Source organism: Juglans microcarpa x Juglans regia, chromosome 5S (genome assembly GCF_004785595.1).
Source record: "Juglans microcarpa x Juglans regia isolate MS1-56 chromosome 5S, Jm3101_v1.0, whole genome shotgun sequence".
In the NCBI taxonomy this organism is placed as follows: domain Eukaryota; kingdom Viridiplantae; phylum Streptophyta; class Magnoliopsida; order Fagales; family Juglandaceae; genus Juglans; species Juglans microcarpa x Juglans regia.
The window spans coordinates 30,598,295-30,620,346 of NC_054603.1; the positions used below are offsets into that span (position 1 = coordinate 30,598,295).

At 34.4% G+C, this 22,052-nt stretch overlaps 2 protein-coding genes across 4 annotated transcripts; one reads left to right on the forward strand and one right to left on the reverse strand.

The window, feature by feature from the left end:
- Positions 1 to 3,866: 3,866 nt before the first annotated feature.
- LOC121268144 (receptor-like protein 32) lies at positions 3,867 to 8,000 on the forward strand. 3 transcript variants are annotated; one of them, XM_041172274.1, is made up of 2 exons: positions 3,867 to 7,649; positions 7,692 to 8,000. In XM_041172274.1, the coding sequence occupies exon 1, from the start codon at positions 4,198 to 4,200 to the stop codon at positions 7,603 to 7,605; it is 3,408 nt and encodes a 1,135-aa protein (XP_041028208.1). In that variant the 5' UTR covers positions 3,867 to 4,197; the 3' UTR covers positions 7,606 to 7,649; positions 7,692 to 8,000. The 3 variants fall into 3 exon arrangements, with proteins under 3 accessions (XP_041028208.1, XP_041028207.1, XP_041028209.1); XM_041172273.1 differs by having other exon boundaries at positions 3,867 to 7,623; positions 7,757 to 8,000; XM_041172275.1 differs by having other exon boundaries at positions 3,867 to 7,623; positions 7,890 to 8,000.
- A 10,210-nt stretch (positions 8,001 to 18,210) lies between these two features.
- On the reverse strand, positions 18,211 to 18,681 carry LOC121267303 (transcription factor LAX PANICLE 1-like). Its single transcript, XM_041171148.1, has one exon. It carries the CDS (start codon positions 18,679 to 18,681, stop codon positions 18,211 to 18,213), a length of 471 nt encoding a protein of 156 aa, XP_041027082.1.
- Between the last annotated feature and the right edge of the window lie 3,371 nt (positions 18,682 to 22,052).

Here is a 22,052-nt window from a genome sequence, read left to right on the forward strand (position 1 = left end):
GACTGATCTACAACACTACTCTTTTATATATCTCCTCTTTTATAATAACTTTTGTTTGATTTCTACATTTAAGTTTTTGTCCTTTATTTAAAATAGTAAAACAGCCTCGTGATTTGCACAATTACGTTTTTGTCATCTTTTTCGCCATTAAAATAGAAAAATACTTCTTACAACCGGCTTGTACAACCGGTGGGAAATCTTCACGTCATTGATAAAACACTGTGTTTTATTTTTACATTGCAAGAGGTAGGAAGAATAAAATCCCTCTAACACACTGGCAAAATTTCATCTTCTTCTCCACGAAGCCACAGACGGCCACTCCCCCCTTCGTCTTCTCCACGAACCAACGAAGCCACAGCCACTCCCCAAGAGGCACTTCCACTGGTCGACTAAAGTTGGCAACGAAGATGATGATGAAGTTTCAAGCATCAAATCTTCCTCAATCGCAATTTGTTTTTACTCTATGTGCCATGCCCATTGACGACTCCTCCGACAAGATGACGTCCACCACCATCAATGGAAAGCAACAAACTGGGTCTCTTTCCAAACAGATTCGAGTTTCTGCTACGATCTCTTTCCACCATCAACATCGCAGTACTCTTCTCCTCCACTTCCCATCGCCGGCATCCTCCACCATCGATAGAATAGGTAGGGAAAATAAAAAACTGAACAAAATCAAAATGGGTCTCTTTCCAAACAGATTCGAAGTAAAAATTCATCAAACTCGACTAAAAACTTCAAGAAATGCAAACCATGAAGAAGGAAATAAATATGTTATATTAGCAAAATCATAGGAACCACCTACAGATAAACATACCATCACCACCGAGCAACCAAATGCTACGAAATGAAATTAATTGTCGCTGAAATTGTCAATTCAATTTTCTAGTGAAAGTTGGAAACAAATACCTAGTTCTACAAGTTCTTCAGTTCAAAACAAATACCCAGGAAAAAAAAAATCTATCACTCACTCGAAATTACCTTTAGCTTCTTAGAGTCAAGAGTCACATGGGCTAAGAAACTGGCACAATTGCTTTTTCTTTAACAGGTGCGTGTGAAAAGTTTCCACTGCATCTACTATGATGTTTTAATGGCTTCAAGAAATGAAATTAGGGATCTGAGTTGCTTCGGATGGAGCTAGACGGTGAAGAAGATGAAGATGGAGTGATTGGAGTAGGTCTCATGGCATTGTACGTGTACCGAAAGATAAAAAGAGAGGGAAAGAGTGGTGGATCCCTCCCTTTTTGGGTGGGTCTCTCCTTTTTTTTTTTTTAATCCAAAAAATGAAATAAATAATAAAAAAACAACCGGTTGCATCGCGATTTCCATAGCCGGTTGTACCTAGTAGCATTGTTAAAAATATAATTTTCTCTTATTCTGCTATTAATGAGAATATAATAATATAATAATAATAATAATAATAATAATAATAATAAAGTAATATAAATTGAAGATCTTGGTTTTTCGAAGATTTGTGGAATATTAATAACTTGTATATCTTCTTAGATTTATAAATAATATAATTTTCCTATATAATATTATTTGAAAAAAATAACAATTATCTTCATATTAGGTTTCATAGTAATTTAAAAAAATAAATCATAATCATTGGACTAATAATATTTTCATTTTAAATTATTAAAATGATTAATAATACATTTTATCCTTTAAAAATTTATTTTGGTAAGAATGTCCTTTTAATTTCTAATATCAATATTACAAGTCCAAATTTGAAAAAGTAATAATATTATGTTTAAGTTCAAAAATGAAAATATAGTCTTTAATTTTTAAAAAATATTTTATTACTATAAGATATCGTTTCATAAAAAATAATTGTCTTCATATTATTTCTCATAATAATGAATCATACTAAATAATATTTTTTTAACTAATATTTTTTCATTTGAAAAAAAAATTATTATTTTTCAGATTTCAAATTAATAGTCTATTTTTACATTTTATCATCCCATTAACAATTATATCCATGTAGATTTCTGAAACAATTAAAAAATAATATTTATCAATTTATTATAAGATTATCATAATTATTATTATTATTTTGTACACGTCTAATTGATGTTATATCGAGTGTAGCAATGCAGTCTTATTATGATTTTAATATAATGAGTTTTAAACATTTGATTTGTTATGTGTTCAATAATTTTACATTTTCTGTTTCCTTTATTTTTTAAGTATAATTATAATCATTTGTAAGATTTTCAGCAAAAATTTATGACTATATTTACATTTATCATACTTATTATTATATATTGATATGCATCTTAAAATTCATATTTACCATATAAAAATGTAGTAGCATTTTCAATAGAGAATACATGCCTAACACGCAGGCTAGGCTCCTACCTAATAATATATAAAAAAGGTTTATTATAGAATTAAAACTAGAGATATAAATACTACATCTATCACAACTCACACCAAAAAACAAAAATCATTTTCAGGAAAATATTCTCATGGGATAAACAAATAACAAAAAGTATTTATTTTCTTAAAAAACTAATTGGCATCCCAAGTGAGGTGGGAATTTGGATTCCACATTTTAGAAGATAGTTAATGAGAAATTTTATTTACAATCTCTACTTGAGAACTCTATGTGCAAATCTTTTATTAAATGAGGAAAAAAAATCATTTTAGGAGGTATAGTTTTGTAATTTTAAAAAATTTTAAAAATAAAATTATCTAGACTTACATTGCGGTCCTCATTTGAATATTGCACCTAGCATTGCTCTTTCTTAAAAATGGGTTTGGAATGAGAATTTTTTAGAATCCTAAGGGCATTTAAATTCATCTTTTAAGTTCATCTAAATGGCATAATTATATGGTACCTAAAATATAAATCCTTAGTTCTAAAATTACAAATTAACCCCGCCCTTATGCTAAACCATTTATAACCACTATCAACCACCATTGCCTATAAAAATTTTGATTTCATCCTATATAAGTGGGTATGTACACTTTATTCATCTACAAAAAATTAAGCTGAGGTGTCAGCCTCTAATTAGATGGTATAAACACGTCAGTTATACTGCATCTTGTTTGTGGTTGTAATGTTGCATTGGTATATGTGTGTGTGTGATGGGTGGCATTTGATTGGAGAGATGTATCATTTCATTTCATAATCTCGGTGCCATTGATGCCACATCATATTCAATCGAATGGTTACAAATAACGCTATTAGGTTGGGAGTTTATAAAATAAGAAAAATGACACTCATAATTGTGAATGCGTAAGTATCATATAGTCGTTTTAAAAAAAGTGAATAAATACGAGATTCACATGAAAAGAAATTAATTTTTTAATAATAGATCTTACTCTTTTTTAAAGTGACTGTATAACACTTGCACATTCTATAATTATATGTAACATGACTCAAATAGCATAAAACTGTTGAATAAAAGAAGTCTGATTAAAATTATCATCCATAGAAAAGAACCTAATTACATATAAGGGGTGGCCAATATGACCATGATTACAAGAAAACGACTTTTCGGTTTTACGGATGTGGGCTTACCACGTTTTTCGCTCTTCATGTTGAGATTTTTCATCGTGATTGATAAAACTCAACACTCTTGATTTTTGAAGTCTTTAATTATTCGAACTAAAAAAATTTTAAAAGAAAAAGAAAAACATGAAATATGTCTTTAATAAAATAAATATGAATAGAAACTGGTTTAGTAAATGACATTCTTAACCCCATGGTCAGAATTGCTGACCAGGTAAATTAAATATATATTGTGATGGTGAACGGTCTATTCGCTGTTCCCACAGTTTTTGTTTTTTTTAGTATCTGAATTACTCATTAGTCTTATTTTCAAAACAGGTAAACTAATGGAATTGGGTATTGATATTTTCTAACCTGGCAGAAGCATTTCCACTCGTAAGCTTGAAAAGTCATCCATGGAATAAAGAAACACCATCAATGATCAAACTCAAACGCGTCTTTTCCGAGATACGGCATCTAACATTATACAATTACACGCGCTTTACTTCGACCGCTCCTCTCTGTTGACTACACCCTTCTCTTTCAAACCCTCTCTTCCTCCCTTGGGTTCCCAAATCCGAATGGTTTTTGGTCGCCTACCACGCACACGACTCAGATCCACAGGTTCATGGGATTTTTTATCTTTTTCAATTCGCCATTAATTTCACCAGCTCATCGATTGTTTGCAGCTTACAATGAGAATTCCGTTCTTTCTATCGATTTTCTTGATACCCATATGCTCAATTTTGCTCGGCTTCTCGATCTTTCTAGTCTTTGGCCAATGTTTGGACGATCAGAAAGACTTGTTGCTCCAATTGAACAACAGCCTCCAATTCGACATAGCTTCCTCCACAAAACTGAGATACTGGAATCAGAGTTTCGATTGCTGTCTGTGGCAAGGTGTAAATTGCAGCAGCGAGGGACGTGTTACTGAACTCGACCTGAGCAGTGAATCGATCAAGGGTGGACTCGACAATTCCAGCAGCCTCTTCAGTCTTCACCACCTCCAGATTCTAAGTTTGGCATATAACAACTTCAACTATTCTCAGATTCCGTCAGGGTTTGACAAATTGACGAATTTGAGACATTTGAACCTATCAAATGCTGGCTTTGCAGGTCAGATTCCGATTGAGCTTTCGAGTTTGAGAAGGTTGGTTATTCTTGATTTATCTACCCTTTACTTCCCCTCTGAAACTCCTCCACTAAAACTTGAGAATCCAAATTTAGAGATGTTGGTTCAGAACTTTACAGAGCTAATAGAACTTCATCTTGATGGTGTAAACATATCAGAACAAGGGAACGAGTGGTGTGGGGCTTTATCATCATCGCTGACAAATTTGAGGGTATTGAGCTTGTCAAATTGCAATCTTTTAGGCCCTTTGGATCCCTCCTTATTAAAGCTTCAGTCCCTCTCAAGTATTCGTCTGGATAATAACAACTTGTCTGCTGCAGTTCCAGACTTCTTCGCAAATTTCACAAATTTGATGTCCTTGCGTCTCAGTTATAGTGGGTTGTTCGACACATTTCCAGAAAAGATCTTCCAGGTGCCTACACTAGAGGTTCTTGACTTGTCTAATAATGCACGACTTCATGGTTCCTTGCCAGATTTTCCTCAGAATGGGTATCTTCGAACCCTGGTACTTAGCCACACAAATTTCTCGGGAAAATTGCCGCATTCTATCGGTAACCTTACCATGTTGTCTAGAATGGATTTTTCAAGTTGCAATTTCAGCGGATCAATTCCAACTACAATGTCAAATCTTATCCAATTGCTTTATTTGGACATGTCGTCCAACAATTTCATTGGACCAATTCCATCCTTCAGCAAGGCCAAGAATCTGTCTCAAATAAACCTTTCTCATAACGATTTAACTAGTCAGATTACTTCTACTCACTGGCAAGAGCTGAAGAATCTGGTAAACCTTGACTTGCGTTACAATTCTCTGAATGGGAGCATTCCAGCCCCTCTGTTTTCCCATTCATCATTGCGGACTCTGCAACTTTCCAACAACCAATTTTCTGGTGAACTCAATCAATTTCCCAACATTTCTTCTAATGTATTGGAATACCTTGATTTGAGCAGCAACAATTTGGAAGGGTCAATCCCTGTGTCTGTCTTTGATCTTCGAGGTCTTAAGATCCTCTCACTTTCTTCAAATAACTTCAATGGCTCTTTCAAGCTAAATATGATCGAGCAGTTGAGAAATCTTTCCAATCTTGATCTTTCCTACAACAACTTATCAATTGAATATAATAGAACTGATTCTCCGTCCCCCTCCTTTCCCAACATTACCACGTTAAAATTGGCTTCCAGCAACTTGAAAGTATTTCCTGATTTTTTGAGAAACCAATCCAAATTAACAGTTCTAGACCTTTCAGATAACGAGATTGGTGGAGAGATACCCAACTGGATATGGAAACTACCTTTTCTTCGCCATTTAAATCTTTCTTTTAACAATTTGGCGAGTCTAGAAGTATCTTCACTCAATGTCTCTTCTCTGAGTATCCTGGACATTCGTTCCAACCGACTCCAAGGGCAACTCCCAGTTCTCCCACCATCTGCCACGTATTTGGATTTCTCAAGGAATAATTTCAGCTCTGTCATACCAGCTAACATTGGTGTCTTCCTTTCATATGCTTATTTCTTCTCTCTTTCAAGCAATAAATTCAAAGGGAGCATACCTGCATCAATTTGCAATGCAACATACCTCCAAGTTCTAGATCTGTCTAATAATTCCTTCAGTGGCATGATTCCGGAATGTTTGGTTGGGATGAGTACGACTCTTGGGGTGCTGAATCTCGGGAGAAACAATCTCCACGGCATGGTTCCGGATACATTTTCAGACAACTGTGGATTGCAAACTCTAGATCTCAATGGAAACCAGCTTGTAGGGCATATACCTAAATCTTTGGCAAATTGCACAAGGTTGGAGGTCTTTAATATTGGTAACAACCACATTGAGGATATCTTCCCATGTCACTTGAAGAACGCATCCGTATTGCGTGTCCTTGTTTTGCGCTCTAACAACTTTAGCAGGTCCCTTGGTTGTCCAGGGCATAATGCCACTTGGCCCATGCTTCAAATTTTGGATGTAGCTTCGAACAATTTCAGTGGTGAGATTCCAATAAAATGCATTTATACCTGGAAGGCTATGTTGAAAACTGAAGATGAGACCGAATCAGAGCTCAATCACCTTCGATTTAAAGTCCTGAGATTTGGTAACTTTTATTATCAAGATGCGGTCACAGTTACGGTTAAAGGTTTAAGTATGGAATTTGTGAAGATTCTAACGCTTATCACCTCGATTGACGTTTCCTGCAACAATTTTGTGGGGCAAATACCAGAAGCATTTGGTGGACTCTCATCACTATATGTTCTAAACTTGTCGCATAATGCTCTTTCAGGACATATCCCAAAATCTGTAGCAAATTTGACACAGTTGGAGTCATTGGACTTATCAAGCAATAAGCTTACAGGGGAGATTCCTATACAAATTGCAGAAAATCTTATTTTCCTTTCATTCCTAAACCTCTCCTTCAATGAACTGGTGGGGCCGATTCCAATGATCAAACAATTTTCTACTTTTTTAGAAAGTTCCTACGTAGGAAACAAAGGATTGTGTGGCTTTCCTCTTGAGAAGACTTGCAATGCTGGAGGGACACCACCGTCAGCAGCACCAAAATCTCCAGAAACAACATCATATATGCTGATTGGATTTGATTGGCAGTTCATACTGACTGGGCTTGGCTTTGGGGTAGGAGCAGCATTGTTTGTTGCTCCCCTGATGTTTTGGGAGAAAGGAAGAAGATGGTACAACGATAGCACTGATAAGATTATTCTGGTGATTCTTACAATGATGGGATTGTCTTACACGGGTAGCAAAGATGGCAAGCTTGAGGCAGAGGAAGATATTGAAGATGACAGCATAGAAGGCTATGATGATGAAGATGAAACGGAAAATGATGAATTTCGAGGGCGATACTGTGTTTTTTGTTCCAAACTTGACATTAGTAGGAAGAGGGTCATCCACGATCCGAAATGTATATGCCGTAGCTCACCTATGATCTCCTCCTCTTCCTCTACATCCTCGTCTTCTTCATAGTTTGGTTGTGCCATCAAAGTACATCTTTCTTCTCTCTCTCTCTCTCTCTCTCTCTCTCTCTCTCTCTCTCTCTCTCTGTGTCTCTTTGTTTTTTTTTTTTTTAGGCTCTCGTTTTATCCATAGAATTCATTTTTTTTGTATATACCTACAGAATTATCGACCCAAGAGCGAGAGGATTAGTAGATGATCCAAGCATGTAACTTAGTAGCCCTTTCAGTTTAGAAGTAGTCTCCTTTTGACCTAACGAGAGAATGGATGTTTCTTTCCTGGTATGATATGGACAGAAAGCATGACAGAGGCGTGTGGAAAATCTTTCAGAAACTTCATCAAACAGGTGGGCGACTCATAAAACTTGTAAAGAAACCAGAAGCACTTGCAGCATGCATGCCTGAACACATACAATAACTGAGGAACGCCAGAAGTGCAGCCTTCTTGTATGCCTAGCGTGCCCGTTGGAAGTCTGTTGCCCTTTCGATGGTTCAAGGTTGCTAGATGAACTGTATGTGTATCGTTTATAAGATGGCCAAATCGATCGGTCGTTTTAAGATCAAAAGGTCTGTGGTCAAGTTCTAAGGACAGGGCCAAATCAAATGTCATAAGCATCGCCTGAAACTTGCACTCGAGAAGAGAGCAGCAAAATTATAAGAGTGTCGTATTGATACACAACACATCTCACAATATTCTCACAATAATATTGTAAGATAAAGATATTTTTGTAAATTAATGTTATTTTTATAAAATGATTTATAAAATTACCTTTCATTTAAAACATTGTTATGAAACGTGTTGTAAAAAATATTATGTATAAATCATTTTTCAAATTATAAATGTCAAGAAAATATTAAGGATTATGAATAAAATCCCACCACGTGATAAGCCGATGACTCTTGTACACACAATTATGGTACGATACCTGAACATTTACTAAATTTTAAAAATAGAAACCACACAGAAAAGACACCTATGAATTGAATTAATTATACTTTAGTAAAAAAGTAGATTTCCGAAAAGAACATATTAAAATTAAAAAATGAAAAAAAAAAAAGTGCTGCCCGTGGGCGGCATGAGAGGCCACCACAAGCCACCCATTCGACTATCTCTCCCAAGTGCAACGTCCTTTTTCTTTTTTTTTCTGTTACTTTCGTCTTCAATATGTTTCCTTTTTAATTTATTTTTTTTAATGTTTTTCTAAATTTTTATAATATATGATTTATATGTTTTGTTTTTATATTTGACATTTTTTTCAATTTTATTTTCTTTCTAAATAATTTTTAATACTTTTGCTGATGCAGCATGTTGAGTGGACATTTTCAATATTTTAGAAAACATGTCTATCTATGAACGTGGCAAGTTAGTGCATGCCTCATCAGAAACTTCTCTTGGCTTTAAAATTAAAAAAAAAAAAAAATCTCTTGGCAATCAAAAGTAAAAAAAATGTACATATCCCAAATACACTTACATGGTAAATATGTGTTTTCTAAATTTATTTGATTATTTAAATTAATAATTAATGAGATCATAATAAATAATCAACCTATTAATTTTGATAATGAAGTTCTCTCTCATCGCTATTTCTCACTAGTGGCATATCCAACAAGTTGACATACAAAATGCTTTTTTGCTTGGATATATCACAGTGGATGTATACATAGCCCAGCCTCCCAGTTTTACCTATCCACAATTTCTAAACCATGTATGCAAGCTTTGCAAGGCTCTCTACAGCCTCAAACAAGCACCCACAAGCATGGTTATCACTCCTCAATCAGCGCCTCATTGACCTTGGATTCGATGACACTAATTCAAATTCTTTCATATTCATCTATCGGGATGGACCACTGATACTACTTACTCATCTACGTCGATGACATTATTATCACAGGTTCTAATCTTGGTGCTATCTCCACTCTACTTCACAACTTGAGCTCTGAATTTGATATCAAGGACTTGGGTCAGTTACACTTCTTTCTCGGCATTGAGGCTCTGCCTATCCCGAATGGTTTACTTCTTACTCAGTGACGCTACATCATTGACCTCTTACAATGTGTAAATATAATAACTGCTAAGCTTATTTCAAACCCCATGTCATTTGCTACCCCACTCTCTCTATTTACAAGAGACCCATTTCACGACCCAACACTATATAAGAGTATTGTGGGTGGACTCCAACACCTCTCCATCACTTTCCCTAATCTAGCGTTGTCAATAAGGTCTGGCAATTCCTTCACAAACCAACTACCGTTCACTGGCAGGCTATCAAATTGATACTGTGTTATATCAAACACACCATCCATCATGGTCTCCTCCTCAGGCACTCATAGTCAACACAACTAATGGGATTCTTGATGTAGACCAGGCTAGCTGCACCGATGAAAGAAGGTCCACCGGTGTCTTTTGTGTGATCCTAGGTCCTAATATTCTCTTTTGGAGTGCTAAGGAACAACACGTTGTGGCTAGCTCGAGCACTGAAGTTGAGTATCGCGCTCTTGCTAATTTCATTGTTGAATTGGTTTGGTTTCAATCCTTACTTTGTGAGCTTGGAGTTTATACAGATCAACCACCGATATAATGGTGTGACAACATTAGTGCCACCTAACTCAACGTCAATATTCCTGCCTTTCATGCTAGCACTAAGCATATAGAACTCAACTTCCATTTTGTTAGAGATAAAATGACATCTGGCAATCTTGACATTTGGTTCTTATCGAGTAAGGATCATATCGCTGACATCTTATGGGGGCAGTTGAAGCATTATTTGATAACGCAGTGCAAGTATCTAATAAAGACAAAGGCTAGCAACAACCAGATAGAGATCAAGCTGACAAGGACAAAACCTAGCAACATCTAGATTGTGATAGAATTTCCTAATCTGATTGATCCCCAATATTTACACCATTGTATTTGTATATGGTTTGATGATTATCTATACTCTATAAATATAATACAAATGCTCTCTCTTAATTAAAGAGCATTTTTCTAAACAATACACTTCAATTGAGTGGACTTTTATAGACAAATGATTAGAGACAAACATTTCAAGGTCTCATATGATGTTTAGATTGAAATTGAAATATTTTATACAACACTTTTTTAAAACCAAAATAGTCTTAGAGCACTAGCATTGGCCAATGCCAATGTAGCTATATTGATAGCTAATCCCTCCAGAATTTGGATCACATTGGATTAGCTAGATGAAAGTCATCCAAAGATTAGCTACAGTAAATCCATCCCTCAATTCATATATGACTTACAGTGTAGCAAAGTCATATGCTTTTTTTTTTATTCTTTCCTAAAACTCTATTTCATTTATTTCCTGCGGCTTGGCTCTGTTCTCTTCCTCCCTCTATGTTTTATCTCTCCAGCTCCTCCCCATTGCCATAAACACTTCCGTCGAAGACAATAGTTCAAAGCCATAAACTAGATGGTAGTTGACAAGTTTGATAGAGGTCTTTTGAGTTTTAGGATTGCTATGACTTGACTATGGTTTTATGAATTCATTGGCTATAGTACTAGTACGCATGAAATTTACAGCTTGGGCAAGATGTGAAATCAAAACCACCAAAACTTTGAAATTGAAGTTTGATTGGTTTTTACATGCATAAAGATATTTCAGCATGGAGAATATTATATATAAATTAGTGGCAATGATTTATGGATTATTAAGAGCACTATGGAGGGGTGGAGGCTTTAAAACTAAAAGCTTTCTAAGTTATTTCACAAGACAGCGTGATACTATAGTCTATACCACACAAACCCAAAGTGTCTTTGTTTCCCAAATTGGGTGTTGATAAAACTACCTGCATAATCCAAACTAACCACATTCACACTTGGGCCATGTTTGTGTAATAGATATTGTAATAGCGTGATGAGTCCTTTTCCCATAGGTTGGGTTTGAATATACGAAATTGAATTTGAATTTGGATTTGGATTTTAAATCAAGAGACTTAAAATGACTTGACTTTAAATCTCATGATTTTCAAATTTTTTATTTGGATGAATTTTAGAAATGAAGGGATTTAAAGTTCATTGTAACCTATTTTTTAGAATGATTTGGAATTCCTTTTCCATAAATCGAATTTGAAATCCAAGATTTTGAGTAATTAAAATCCTTCTGGGATTTGATTCGTGAGGTAATTTTTTAACCATAACACTATTTTCAAACTCCCAAGCTTATATTTTAAGGTCCCCAACTATGTTTCTTTCCCTTGATAAGTAAAATAAAAAGGTTATCATTAAAACATTGCCACTGCATGCATGGGTTAATGCAAAACAATTTTTTCAATATTCTGCATAATAATGAAATGTATGAAATTATTTCAGCTGCTGTTTGTTTCCATTACTGAGGATCTAGCTTATAGATGTCATTGCCATTTGATTCATTACATTAAGAGTATATGTTTTTTTTTGAGCTGCTGTTTGAGCAAGTACTGTTTATAGCACTTGCTATATGTTTCCATTTACTAAGCATCCAGCTTATAGATGTCATTACTGTGTGATTACAGCTTAAATGTCATTAATGTTATGCTCATAAAAAAAAAAAAAAAAAAAAAAAAAGCGAATCAAGGATAGAATTTGTTTTAGAATCTATTTTTATATATAAGCTGGAATTATGAGTCTAGATCTAATGTTGTGCAATTATATGAGAATCAATGATGGACACTACATTTGATGAAAATCTCTTCTTCACCACTATATTGCAAAGTGGTGAACAAGATATCTCTAGCACCCTAATGGCTAGCAGACATGATAATATTTTACTCCAAGCAACACATTTGGAAGGTGAAAAAAGGTCACCTAGTAAGAAAATACAACGAGGCGTGTCTTTCATCGTAGAGAATGACAATCTTCTTTTGTCGGCTTGGCTCAACATTAACATGAATGCTATACAGGAGACGACCCAAAAATCTTCACAAATGTGGGAGAGAATTAGCGATAATTGCAACGAGTATAAAAAATCTAGCATGGCAAATCGTTCTAGGGGTCATTGACCAATCGATTGTCGGTGATCTAAAAATGCACAAATAAGTTTTGTACTGTTGTGGTCATTCTACATCCAAGTGGTGGGACAGAGCAAGACAATGTATGAGTTTCTAATTACATCAATTCTAAAATTTGCTACTGAAATTCTCATCCGCATTCTCACTACTTGGCATATTTAGATCGAAAGAGCCAAAATTATGTATAAAGAGACTAAGAAGGCCACTTACACCATGAAACATTACCAGTGTCTATTGAGATACAAACCAAAATGGCAAGAACATATGTCCATGTTGTCAATGAGAAGAAAACCATATGGAAAACGCCCAGTTATTATAGAGTCAACTCCACTAGGAGAAGACATGATATATGACAATGTAGAGGTCATTTATGAGAGACCTCTAGGCAAAATGTTGAGAAAAAAAGGAAGAGAAAGAGAAAGGCTAGAAAAGCTTCCGATGCTGAATTTGGTGACACCTTAACTGTGACGCCCTGACCCCCACGTGCAAAAACAAGGGAATCGTGACGTCAGGATGATGACAACATGGGTCACGCATCCCAACGAAATGTGCTCAAGTGTGTGCAACATGCAAAAGTGCATAATAAAAATCGTAGCGGATAATATAAATAAGTCATCTAAGTATCAGAAATTTAAATACAAATATTCAAAATAAATTATTTTTAAAGAGTTATACAGTCATCCCAAATATATTACAATGGCAACACATAAATTGATAAAAAATGAAACTAGATAAACATGAGCAATCCCAGATCACTCCACCAACGGAGCCAAGCTAAGGCTCGTCATCCTCATCTGCATAAAAATCTGCGATACCATAAAATGGTATCACAGGTAAGTATAAACCAAACAACTCTCGGGATAAAAACATATTAATGCAACCAACATGCATTCATACGACAAAATCCACTTAGCTATAAAATACCATTTTCCTCCAAAAAGGATTGTTTCCAACACATGCCAAAATCTCATTTTGGCCCAAAAACATAGTCTATCATTTTCCCAGAAAAATGATTCACACAAAACAAACTATTTATTGGACACTGTAGGCGGGAATCGCAGGCGGGACTCTACCACCGTCCCTGCTTACCAGCATCCCTACCGCATGCACCGTAGGCGGGAATCACAGGCGGGACACAACCACCATCCCTGCTTACCACCATCCCTACCGCGTGCACCGTAGGCGAGAATCACAGGCGGGACTCTACCACCATCCCTGCTTACCACCATCCCTACAGTTCCTTTCCACACAATAAATACTTATCACACAAAATGAATACTTATCACACACCATGAATACTTATCAGAGCACTGTAGGCGGGAATCACAGGAGGGACTATACCACCATCCCTGCTTACCACCATCCCTACCGCGTGCATCGTAGGCGGGAATCACAGGCGGGACACAACCACCATCCCTACCGCGTGCACCGTAGGTGGGAATTACAGGCGAGACTCTACCACCATCCCTACTTACCACCGTCCCTACAGTCTCTTTTCCTTTTTTTTCAAATCAGTCAATCTAGTCATTTCAAACACACTCAAATCATTTCACATGAAAATCTAATTTTCAGATAAACACATGAACATGTATGCAATCATGTGAAAACTCAGTTTTTATTTACAAACATGAACATGCGTGCAAATATGCCATATACATGAAACAACACCACAACAACCAACAATTCACAATACCAACCAAACACACAACTCCGTCCATAATCCATCCGACCCCGAACTCCTCGGACTCAGTCCGGCATGTCCAACCAGATCACAATAATAAGTTTTAGTGCCAAAATACATTTAAATCACGAAAGTTCTTTGGAAAAATACTTACAGTGCTATATAATAATTTTCGAAGGATCACGAAGCTGCAAGAAGTGGCGGCTCAGCAACGTAACAGTGTAAAATACACTGTGGCCGTGGGTCTCAAAAACTCGCTTTTCAACGGAGACATACTAAGACCCGAAATTGATAGGGTAGGGCCTAGAGAGGTCGGTGAAGCCAATGGTGGTGGTGGTTTACCGTGAGTGGCGGCGCAAATGGTGGTTTTAGGCTAAAAATATCCAAATCAGAAATGAGGTTGGATATGCTTCACCGGTGACGGATCGGAGTTGAGGTTGGGTCCATTGAGTTGATAGAAGGTTAATGATGAAGTGGTGAAGAGATGGTGGCCGGAGGTTGCGCGGCGGCGGCGCAGGAGCTCAAAGGGTGCCGCGGCTTTGCATCGTGCGAGGGAGGAGTTGGAAATGGAGGGGAATGGCCGCCGGTGGGTGGAGGAGGAGGAGGAAGGGGCGGTGAGGTGCACGGCGGTGCACGGCGGCGCAGAAAGTCTACAACCCGTATGGGTTTGACACAGCCAGCGGGGAGAGAGAGAGAGAGCGTGGGTAAGGGAAACCGGGGTGGGGGAGATCGCCGGAGTGTGGGGAAGGAGGTGGGACTGGCGGTGTAGCCGGACGGTGGCGCACGGTGACGGCTGATGGACGAACGACGTGGACGCAGGGGAGAAAGGGAGAACTGGTCGCGCGTGGGAGAGGAAGCAGGGGAAGAAAGAAAAAAGAAAGGAAAAGAAAAAAAGAAAAAAAGAGAGGAAAGAGAAAATAGAGGGAAAGAAATGAGGTCCAATCCTCATATCTTGGGTCACAAAAATGATCCAACGAAAATTATTTCAAAACAGTAGCTCAATTAAAATAATTTAAACGTAATGATACAATGCAAATAAAATAATTAAATCCCACAATCAATTAATTTAAAAGAAGAACAATTTAAATGCATAATAATAAATAAATATTAAGAAAACATAACAATTTAATTTTCACAATTTAAATATCATAAAATAACTCATTTTAAATATCCGATAATTATAAAATAAGAGAATAAATTTTTGAATTATTAAAAATAATCATTCAATGAAAATATACTAAAATACGAGATATTACATCAACTCGTATGAGAAATGACAGAGTCATATGCATGGCGGAGAGAAGATAAGAGGTCAACAATTTTCATTTTGATAGGGCTGAATTACTGGTAGAGAATGAAATGAAGAATGATATGGAGAAGAAGAAGATTGATATGGAGATTATGAAGTTAGATCTTGCTGGCATGAATGGAGATATGTTTTATAGGGTGTGATCATGTGGTTTATGCATATGGGATTGTGAATGTGCATAAAAATTATATAGAATTATTGACAGGCAGTGAACATTAGCATTATGAATGTCCAAAATTGTCTCTCTAGTTGACTGCATGTGGATTGTGAATGTGCATAATAATTTTTTGTTAACATCTACAAAAACTGTCAACTAGAGATTTTAATTTCATAGATTGTTGGATTCAATTGATAAAATAAATATAATTGTTGGAGGTTATTGGAGATTATAAAAATAAAAATAAAAAGTATTTAAAAAATATAAATAATTAAAGAAATATAAATAACAAAAAATAATAATATTTTATTATTATAAAGAGTGTAATGGCTAATTCAATGTAGATTTCAAATTTTGAGTAATTAGTACTTAAAAGTAAAAAAATTAAATATTAGTCAGAATTTAAAAATTGAGATAACTAATCCAATGCAAATACTTTTATAGATATTTGATGCAACAAGAAACTTTCATGAAAAATTAAATAACAAGGACAATTGAAAGAAGAAAATTAATATTTATAATTGAAGAAATGGAAGTGCCCCAAACTCGTAACACTAACGAATTAAATGAGCTGCAGGACCAATGTATTAAAGGACAATGCTACAATGCCTCTCATGTGTAAGGTTGTATAATAAAAAATATAAAAACCGATTAAACCGGATCGGATCATATTGAATCGGTGGACTTCGTTCAGCTTATAAGCAATCCGGTATGGTACTAGTTTTTAAGAACTAGAATCGTTCCTAAATCGATGCGGTAACGATTTTCATATTTTAAAAATCAGTTTAAATCAAACCAATTCGGTATATATAATTATAATTTTTTATATTATATTATATATATTATATGTTAAATTGTTAGTTCATATAACATGAAATTCTAATATGATTATTCAAGTATATTAATTTTACATGTGATATAACATCAAAATTAACCTTATAATTTTTAATTTATCATTTGATATAACATCTAAATTTTAATTTTATAATATAAAATTAATATAATATAAATTTCAATCTTAATCATAGACATTAATATTAAGTTATTAATATAAACTTACTTTTAATATATATATAGATTAATATATTTATGGCATAATAAATTATAATATATATTCTTTTTGTCAATATATTTTTACACATTTGATCATATATACTCATATAAAAAGTCTAGAACTTATATAGACTATAATTAAATTCAATACTATACTAGTATATGTTAATTATTATAAAATAATAAACTTATACTATAATATAAATAGATTAATAATTTAGTATATGTAAACATAATATGATTATTAACATAAATAATCTGTAAACCTGGAAAAACCAGACCGAACTGAAACCCAAAAATCGGAAGTTTCAATTTTTGTAGTGAATTAGTCCAATATTTCAAAACAGGTGTATGCTGGTTTAGTTCTAAAAAATGTACAAAATCAGACGCCGGTTATACCCCTACTTATATGTGCTATAGCACAATTGCACTTTTTTTTTCTTTTTATTATTTTTTAAAAAAAATATGCAAAATACTTATAATCATCCAAGCTAATAATTTATTAATAATTTTAAAAGATTATTAATAATTGTTGAATAAAATGCAAATTTACTAATAATTTAAAAAAAAATTATGAGAGGACACATTGGCTAGTCATCCAAGCTTTCCATGCATTAAAACTTACTAAAACAAAAATAAAGCAGCTTATAACACAAAACACTCAAATTACTATAGTGCTAACATTACTCATCAAAAATAAACCAAGCCACATCCACTCGCTTTGATTTTATTCAACATCAATCATCTATAGTGCTAACATTACTCATCAAATGAGTTCAATTTTCAAAATTTTCAAAATTTATGTTTAAAATCATCACATTAGATTCACCAAACACTAAAATTTTAAACTTTAAACTATAGTGCATTTCAATTCATCTGCAAATTTGAAGATTCACTATTCATACTCTATAACTATTATTTTATTTATTTAAATTATTATTTTCTAATTTTTAACCACAATATATTTAAGTTAGAAAACAATAATTTAAGTATCAAATTAAATTATTAATTAACATATAATTAATGTAATTGTAAAATATGAAAAAAAAATTAAAAATATTATTATTAAAAAAATAATATTGTATTATTATTTTGATCAATCCAATGTATAGTTATGGATATAGAGGTTTTGAATTTATGGAAACATGCGCTTTTCATCTAATGGAACGGTTCTGAAATTGATTAGCTTTCCATGCATCGCTTTGGCGAGTATGATATATGAATTGCAAATGCTTACGAGATGTTTGGATGAAGGGCGAAACTGAATCATTGTAATTTACAATATTCCATTATCACGCATCCCCTGATCAAATAATACTCGCGCGTAACATGCAGTATGACAGCTCATGCTTTTCTGGGAAGCATCGGATGACTAAACTACAACACCAACAAGCACATAAGGGACCAGTGATCAATGATAGTATTTCACATAAGGATCCAAAGACAAGGTCTCTTGAGATTGGAAGCTGGAATTCGGCAATGGTACTGGTGGTGATGGTTCCTCTTGGTCCGCTAAACTGTTTTGTGCATTAAAGGTCTGTTGCGAAGGAAAAGAAGAAGCAAGGTCTAAGCTAGATGGATCCTCATCGAAGAAGCTGATCATGGTTTGATGAAGCCAAATTTGAGTTTGGAGGAACTTCACGTAGTGAATAGCCTCTTCCAACATTGACACCGTGTCCATCTTACTCCCACCAGGAACTAAGCTCTGCAAGATCTTGAAACGGTCACTGATCCTGTGCCTCCTTTCCCTAGCAGCTACGCTTTGTGGATCAGTCGAGAGCTTCACTCCTCTGCTTCTCTTCCCACCTTTCTTCTTCTCTTTGCTGCTGTTTGCCACTGAAGAAAACTCAGAGCTAGGGTTTGCAGGGGAAAAGTTGTCCATTAGCAGCAATAAAGACACTTCAAACTCACACACTGCGCGTGTTCAGATTCGTAGTTGGAACTGAGAAAGCATGGTGTCTATTGGACATATTTATAGAGAGAATGCTGCTTTGATATGTTGAATGAATGGATGGCATATCGTCATTCTGTCAATCTATGGCGGAGGACACGGATGTCTACCGTAGGGGACTAGACCCAGCAGGCAGCTAGCAGGTCTTCTTATAAATTAGCAATACGCAAAGTTTTTGCTTTGCAGATTCCATTGTTAAAGTCACTGTAGCCATCCTCTTCTATTTTAACTAGTCTGCAAGATCGAATTCAACTTATTTTTTAAGTGGGCCTGCAGTACTTAATTATCAAATACGGATAGGACTAGTAATGACGCTTCAAAATTTTAAGATTACGTTTTGATGTTGAGTTGAATTCTTTATAAATAATAATAAATTAAAATAATAGAATAAGTTTTGTAGGATCCACTTAAAATGAGTTTAAGGCTGCGTTTGATTGTAAGATTCAGCTGAACTTAGTCTAATTTTGAATTGAGTCTAATATCTAAACACACAACACTCAAATTACTAAATTCATCTCAACTCAAAACCTTCTTACACGTGGGACCCACAACTTTTTTCAACTTAACACATCTTTATATGTGATATCCACAACCTTTTTCAACTTCCCATAAAAAATATTAAACTCATCTTAACATTCAAATACACTTTAAACTCAGTTTAGATGAGTCACACATAGCTCACTCTACTACTCAACTCACTACTGTTTATAAAGAACTAAGCTCAATTGAGCTCAACTCAACATCTAAACTCAGCCTAAATGTGCTTGGATGTTAAAATGAGTTTAAATGTATTTATAAAAAGTTGAAAAAGGTTGCGGGTCCCACATGTATAGAAGTGTTGAATTGAAAAAAATTGTGAGTCTCACATGTAAAGAGATTTTAAGTTGAGATAAATTTAATAATTTGAAAGTTGGATGTTTAGATGTTAGACTTAACTAGTTGAACTCATATGAGTTTAACAATCAAAAGAAGCCTAAATGTATAATTCTTTTGTAAAAAAATAAATTCCATTAAAAAAAATGATTTTTCACATTTTTTTTATAGTGAAATCTACTTATTTATAAAAGGTTTGTGCCATCATTATATATCATCAATATGTCAAATTATGTAATAAAATAGTATTATTTCAAATTTTATTTTAACTTTTTTACTTTTGATCATTTGATATTGATGTGCTTAAATTTAATAAAAAAGATTATTATATTTAAAACAGTAGGTAAATTGTAAATAGATTGTTAGCCTCTCACTACTCATATATATCTTATGCTAGTACGTCCTCCAGGACAGACTAGCATTTTTCACGAGCTAATCTGCGCCCGGTGTTTACTGCTGGACGTGACGGTTAAACTTAAAACATTCTTCCGTTCTTTGAAATAATTTTTTTAAATATTTCAATACGTACACAAATTTACTATTAACTTTTTAAACATTTAAACAAAAATTAAATTCCAGGGTCAAATCTAGGAAACAAATCAGTAGGCCAACTAGCATTTTCCATATATTAATCAATGGTCTGCTTCCATCTAAGGACGAAGTTGTTGCGGGACTTTTCAAGTGTACGCTTCCAGCCATTTTAACTTCGGGTTTTACTGTTTGCTGAAAGAGAATCACTATTCATGTTTGCTCGTGTTACCTAATTACCTCTCGTTAAGCTCAGGGAAAAGAAAAGAACCGAGTCTGATTTGGATACCTAAAATTATCTCTTTGCATTTTACCTAATTGTTATAATTTTTTAAAATTTTTACATAAAATATAATAAATAATTTAATTTTTTTAAATTTTTAAATAAAAATAATATTAAAAATATATATTCTACTAATATTTTATTTAATTTTTAATAAAATTTTTCATCTCTTTTCATTGAACTACGTAATCAAATGAGCTTTAGGATAGGTTTGGATGGTGAGATGAGAATTTTATATTTTGTTTGAGAGTTTAAAATATTGTGTTTTAATATTATTATTGTATCGAGATTTGAAAAAGGTGAATTGAGATTTGAAAAAATTAAATTATTTATTATATTTTGTATGGGAATTTGAAAAATGTGTAATGATGAGATGAGATGAGATGAAAATTTTGTATCTCATCTCATCTCCAAACCTGCTCTTAATGTCTCCCAGCTCTTCCTACTAAGGGAGTTTTGGGGACAAAAGTTCTTCTACTACTGTTTTTAGATCGAAGTTAAGACTCATTATTAAAAAATGTGTATAGCGATTTTGGCGTGGCATGTAGGATATTTCTTCGTGCATCCACGAGTTCAGATATTTTTGGGTACATATATATCAGTTGCTCCCATTCTCAGTTGTTTTGATTATTACATTGGACATTGAGAGTTTTCGTTTGTTGTACTGTAGAGTCCTTTGCAGGTGCATAAAAGGCCGATGCAATCTTATTTCCCTTTGGCGGGTGGCTACAGTACTAGAGTCTATATATGACATTGAGAATTTTCATAGGTGTCGCATCGTAGAGATTGTCGGAAGATACATCATGTGGCCGATGCAGATCCTACTTCCCTTGGATTTGAAGTAAGTACATCAGGGAGTTGAATCCTTCTGGTATCTTGGGTGATGATTCCTTGACAGGGATGAGTGAGCGATCGGTTGAATAATTGAACAATAGAAGTATCTTCCTAGGGAAACTTTCCATCTCTTTATTTTGTCGCTACACAATCAAACAGAATGATTTCATACATGGTGGGGTCTGTACGTTAGGGAAAACTCTTATTCATATGAAGCCTTGCAGCTTGGTCAGCCTTGTTAATTTGACCTTGCTTTACCTTTAATTTGCTTGTGGTTGACATGATTGCATGTTTGGTCTTTTTTTTTTTTTTTTTCTTTTTTCGCTCCTTCGAGGGTTTTATTTAGGTTGACCTTGCTTATCTGGCTAGGTTTGTTGCTAATTATAGAAGCATGTATATATGTATGGTTATAAGGCTAGAGAAGAGTACTGCATCCTTATCTTTGAAAATTAAAGGTGATTGATTATATATACATGAAAAGGAATTCCTTTTTTCTCGTTACCCAGTCCAATATCAAGTTTATTCGTAAGATTGTTGTTGTTGTTGTATATATAGTATATATCGAAGGCATAATTAATTGGGGCCAACAAGCTGGCCAGCATGAAAATGTTGTGAACTTGATTGTGATTGTGCATGGTTCAATAATCCAACGTAAACTTCTATTTATTCTTTATTCAGCAACATAAATGGTGAAACGGAACTTCCCAGAAAGAAAAGACTGAAAAAGCTGAAAACAGTAGTACTCGATCGAGATTGATAGGTAGGGAAAAAGACAGAGAGACGA

Excerpts from the sequence above, each read along its gene's own strand:
- LOC121267303 (XM_041171148.1), bottom strand. The coding sequence starts at position 18,681 with ATGGACAACTTTTCCCCTGCAAACCCTAGCTCTGAGTTTTCTTCAGTG.
- LOC121268144 (XM_041172274.1), top strand. The coding sequence starts at position 4,198 with ATGAGAATTCCGTTCTTTCTATCGATTTTCTTGATACCCATATGCTCA.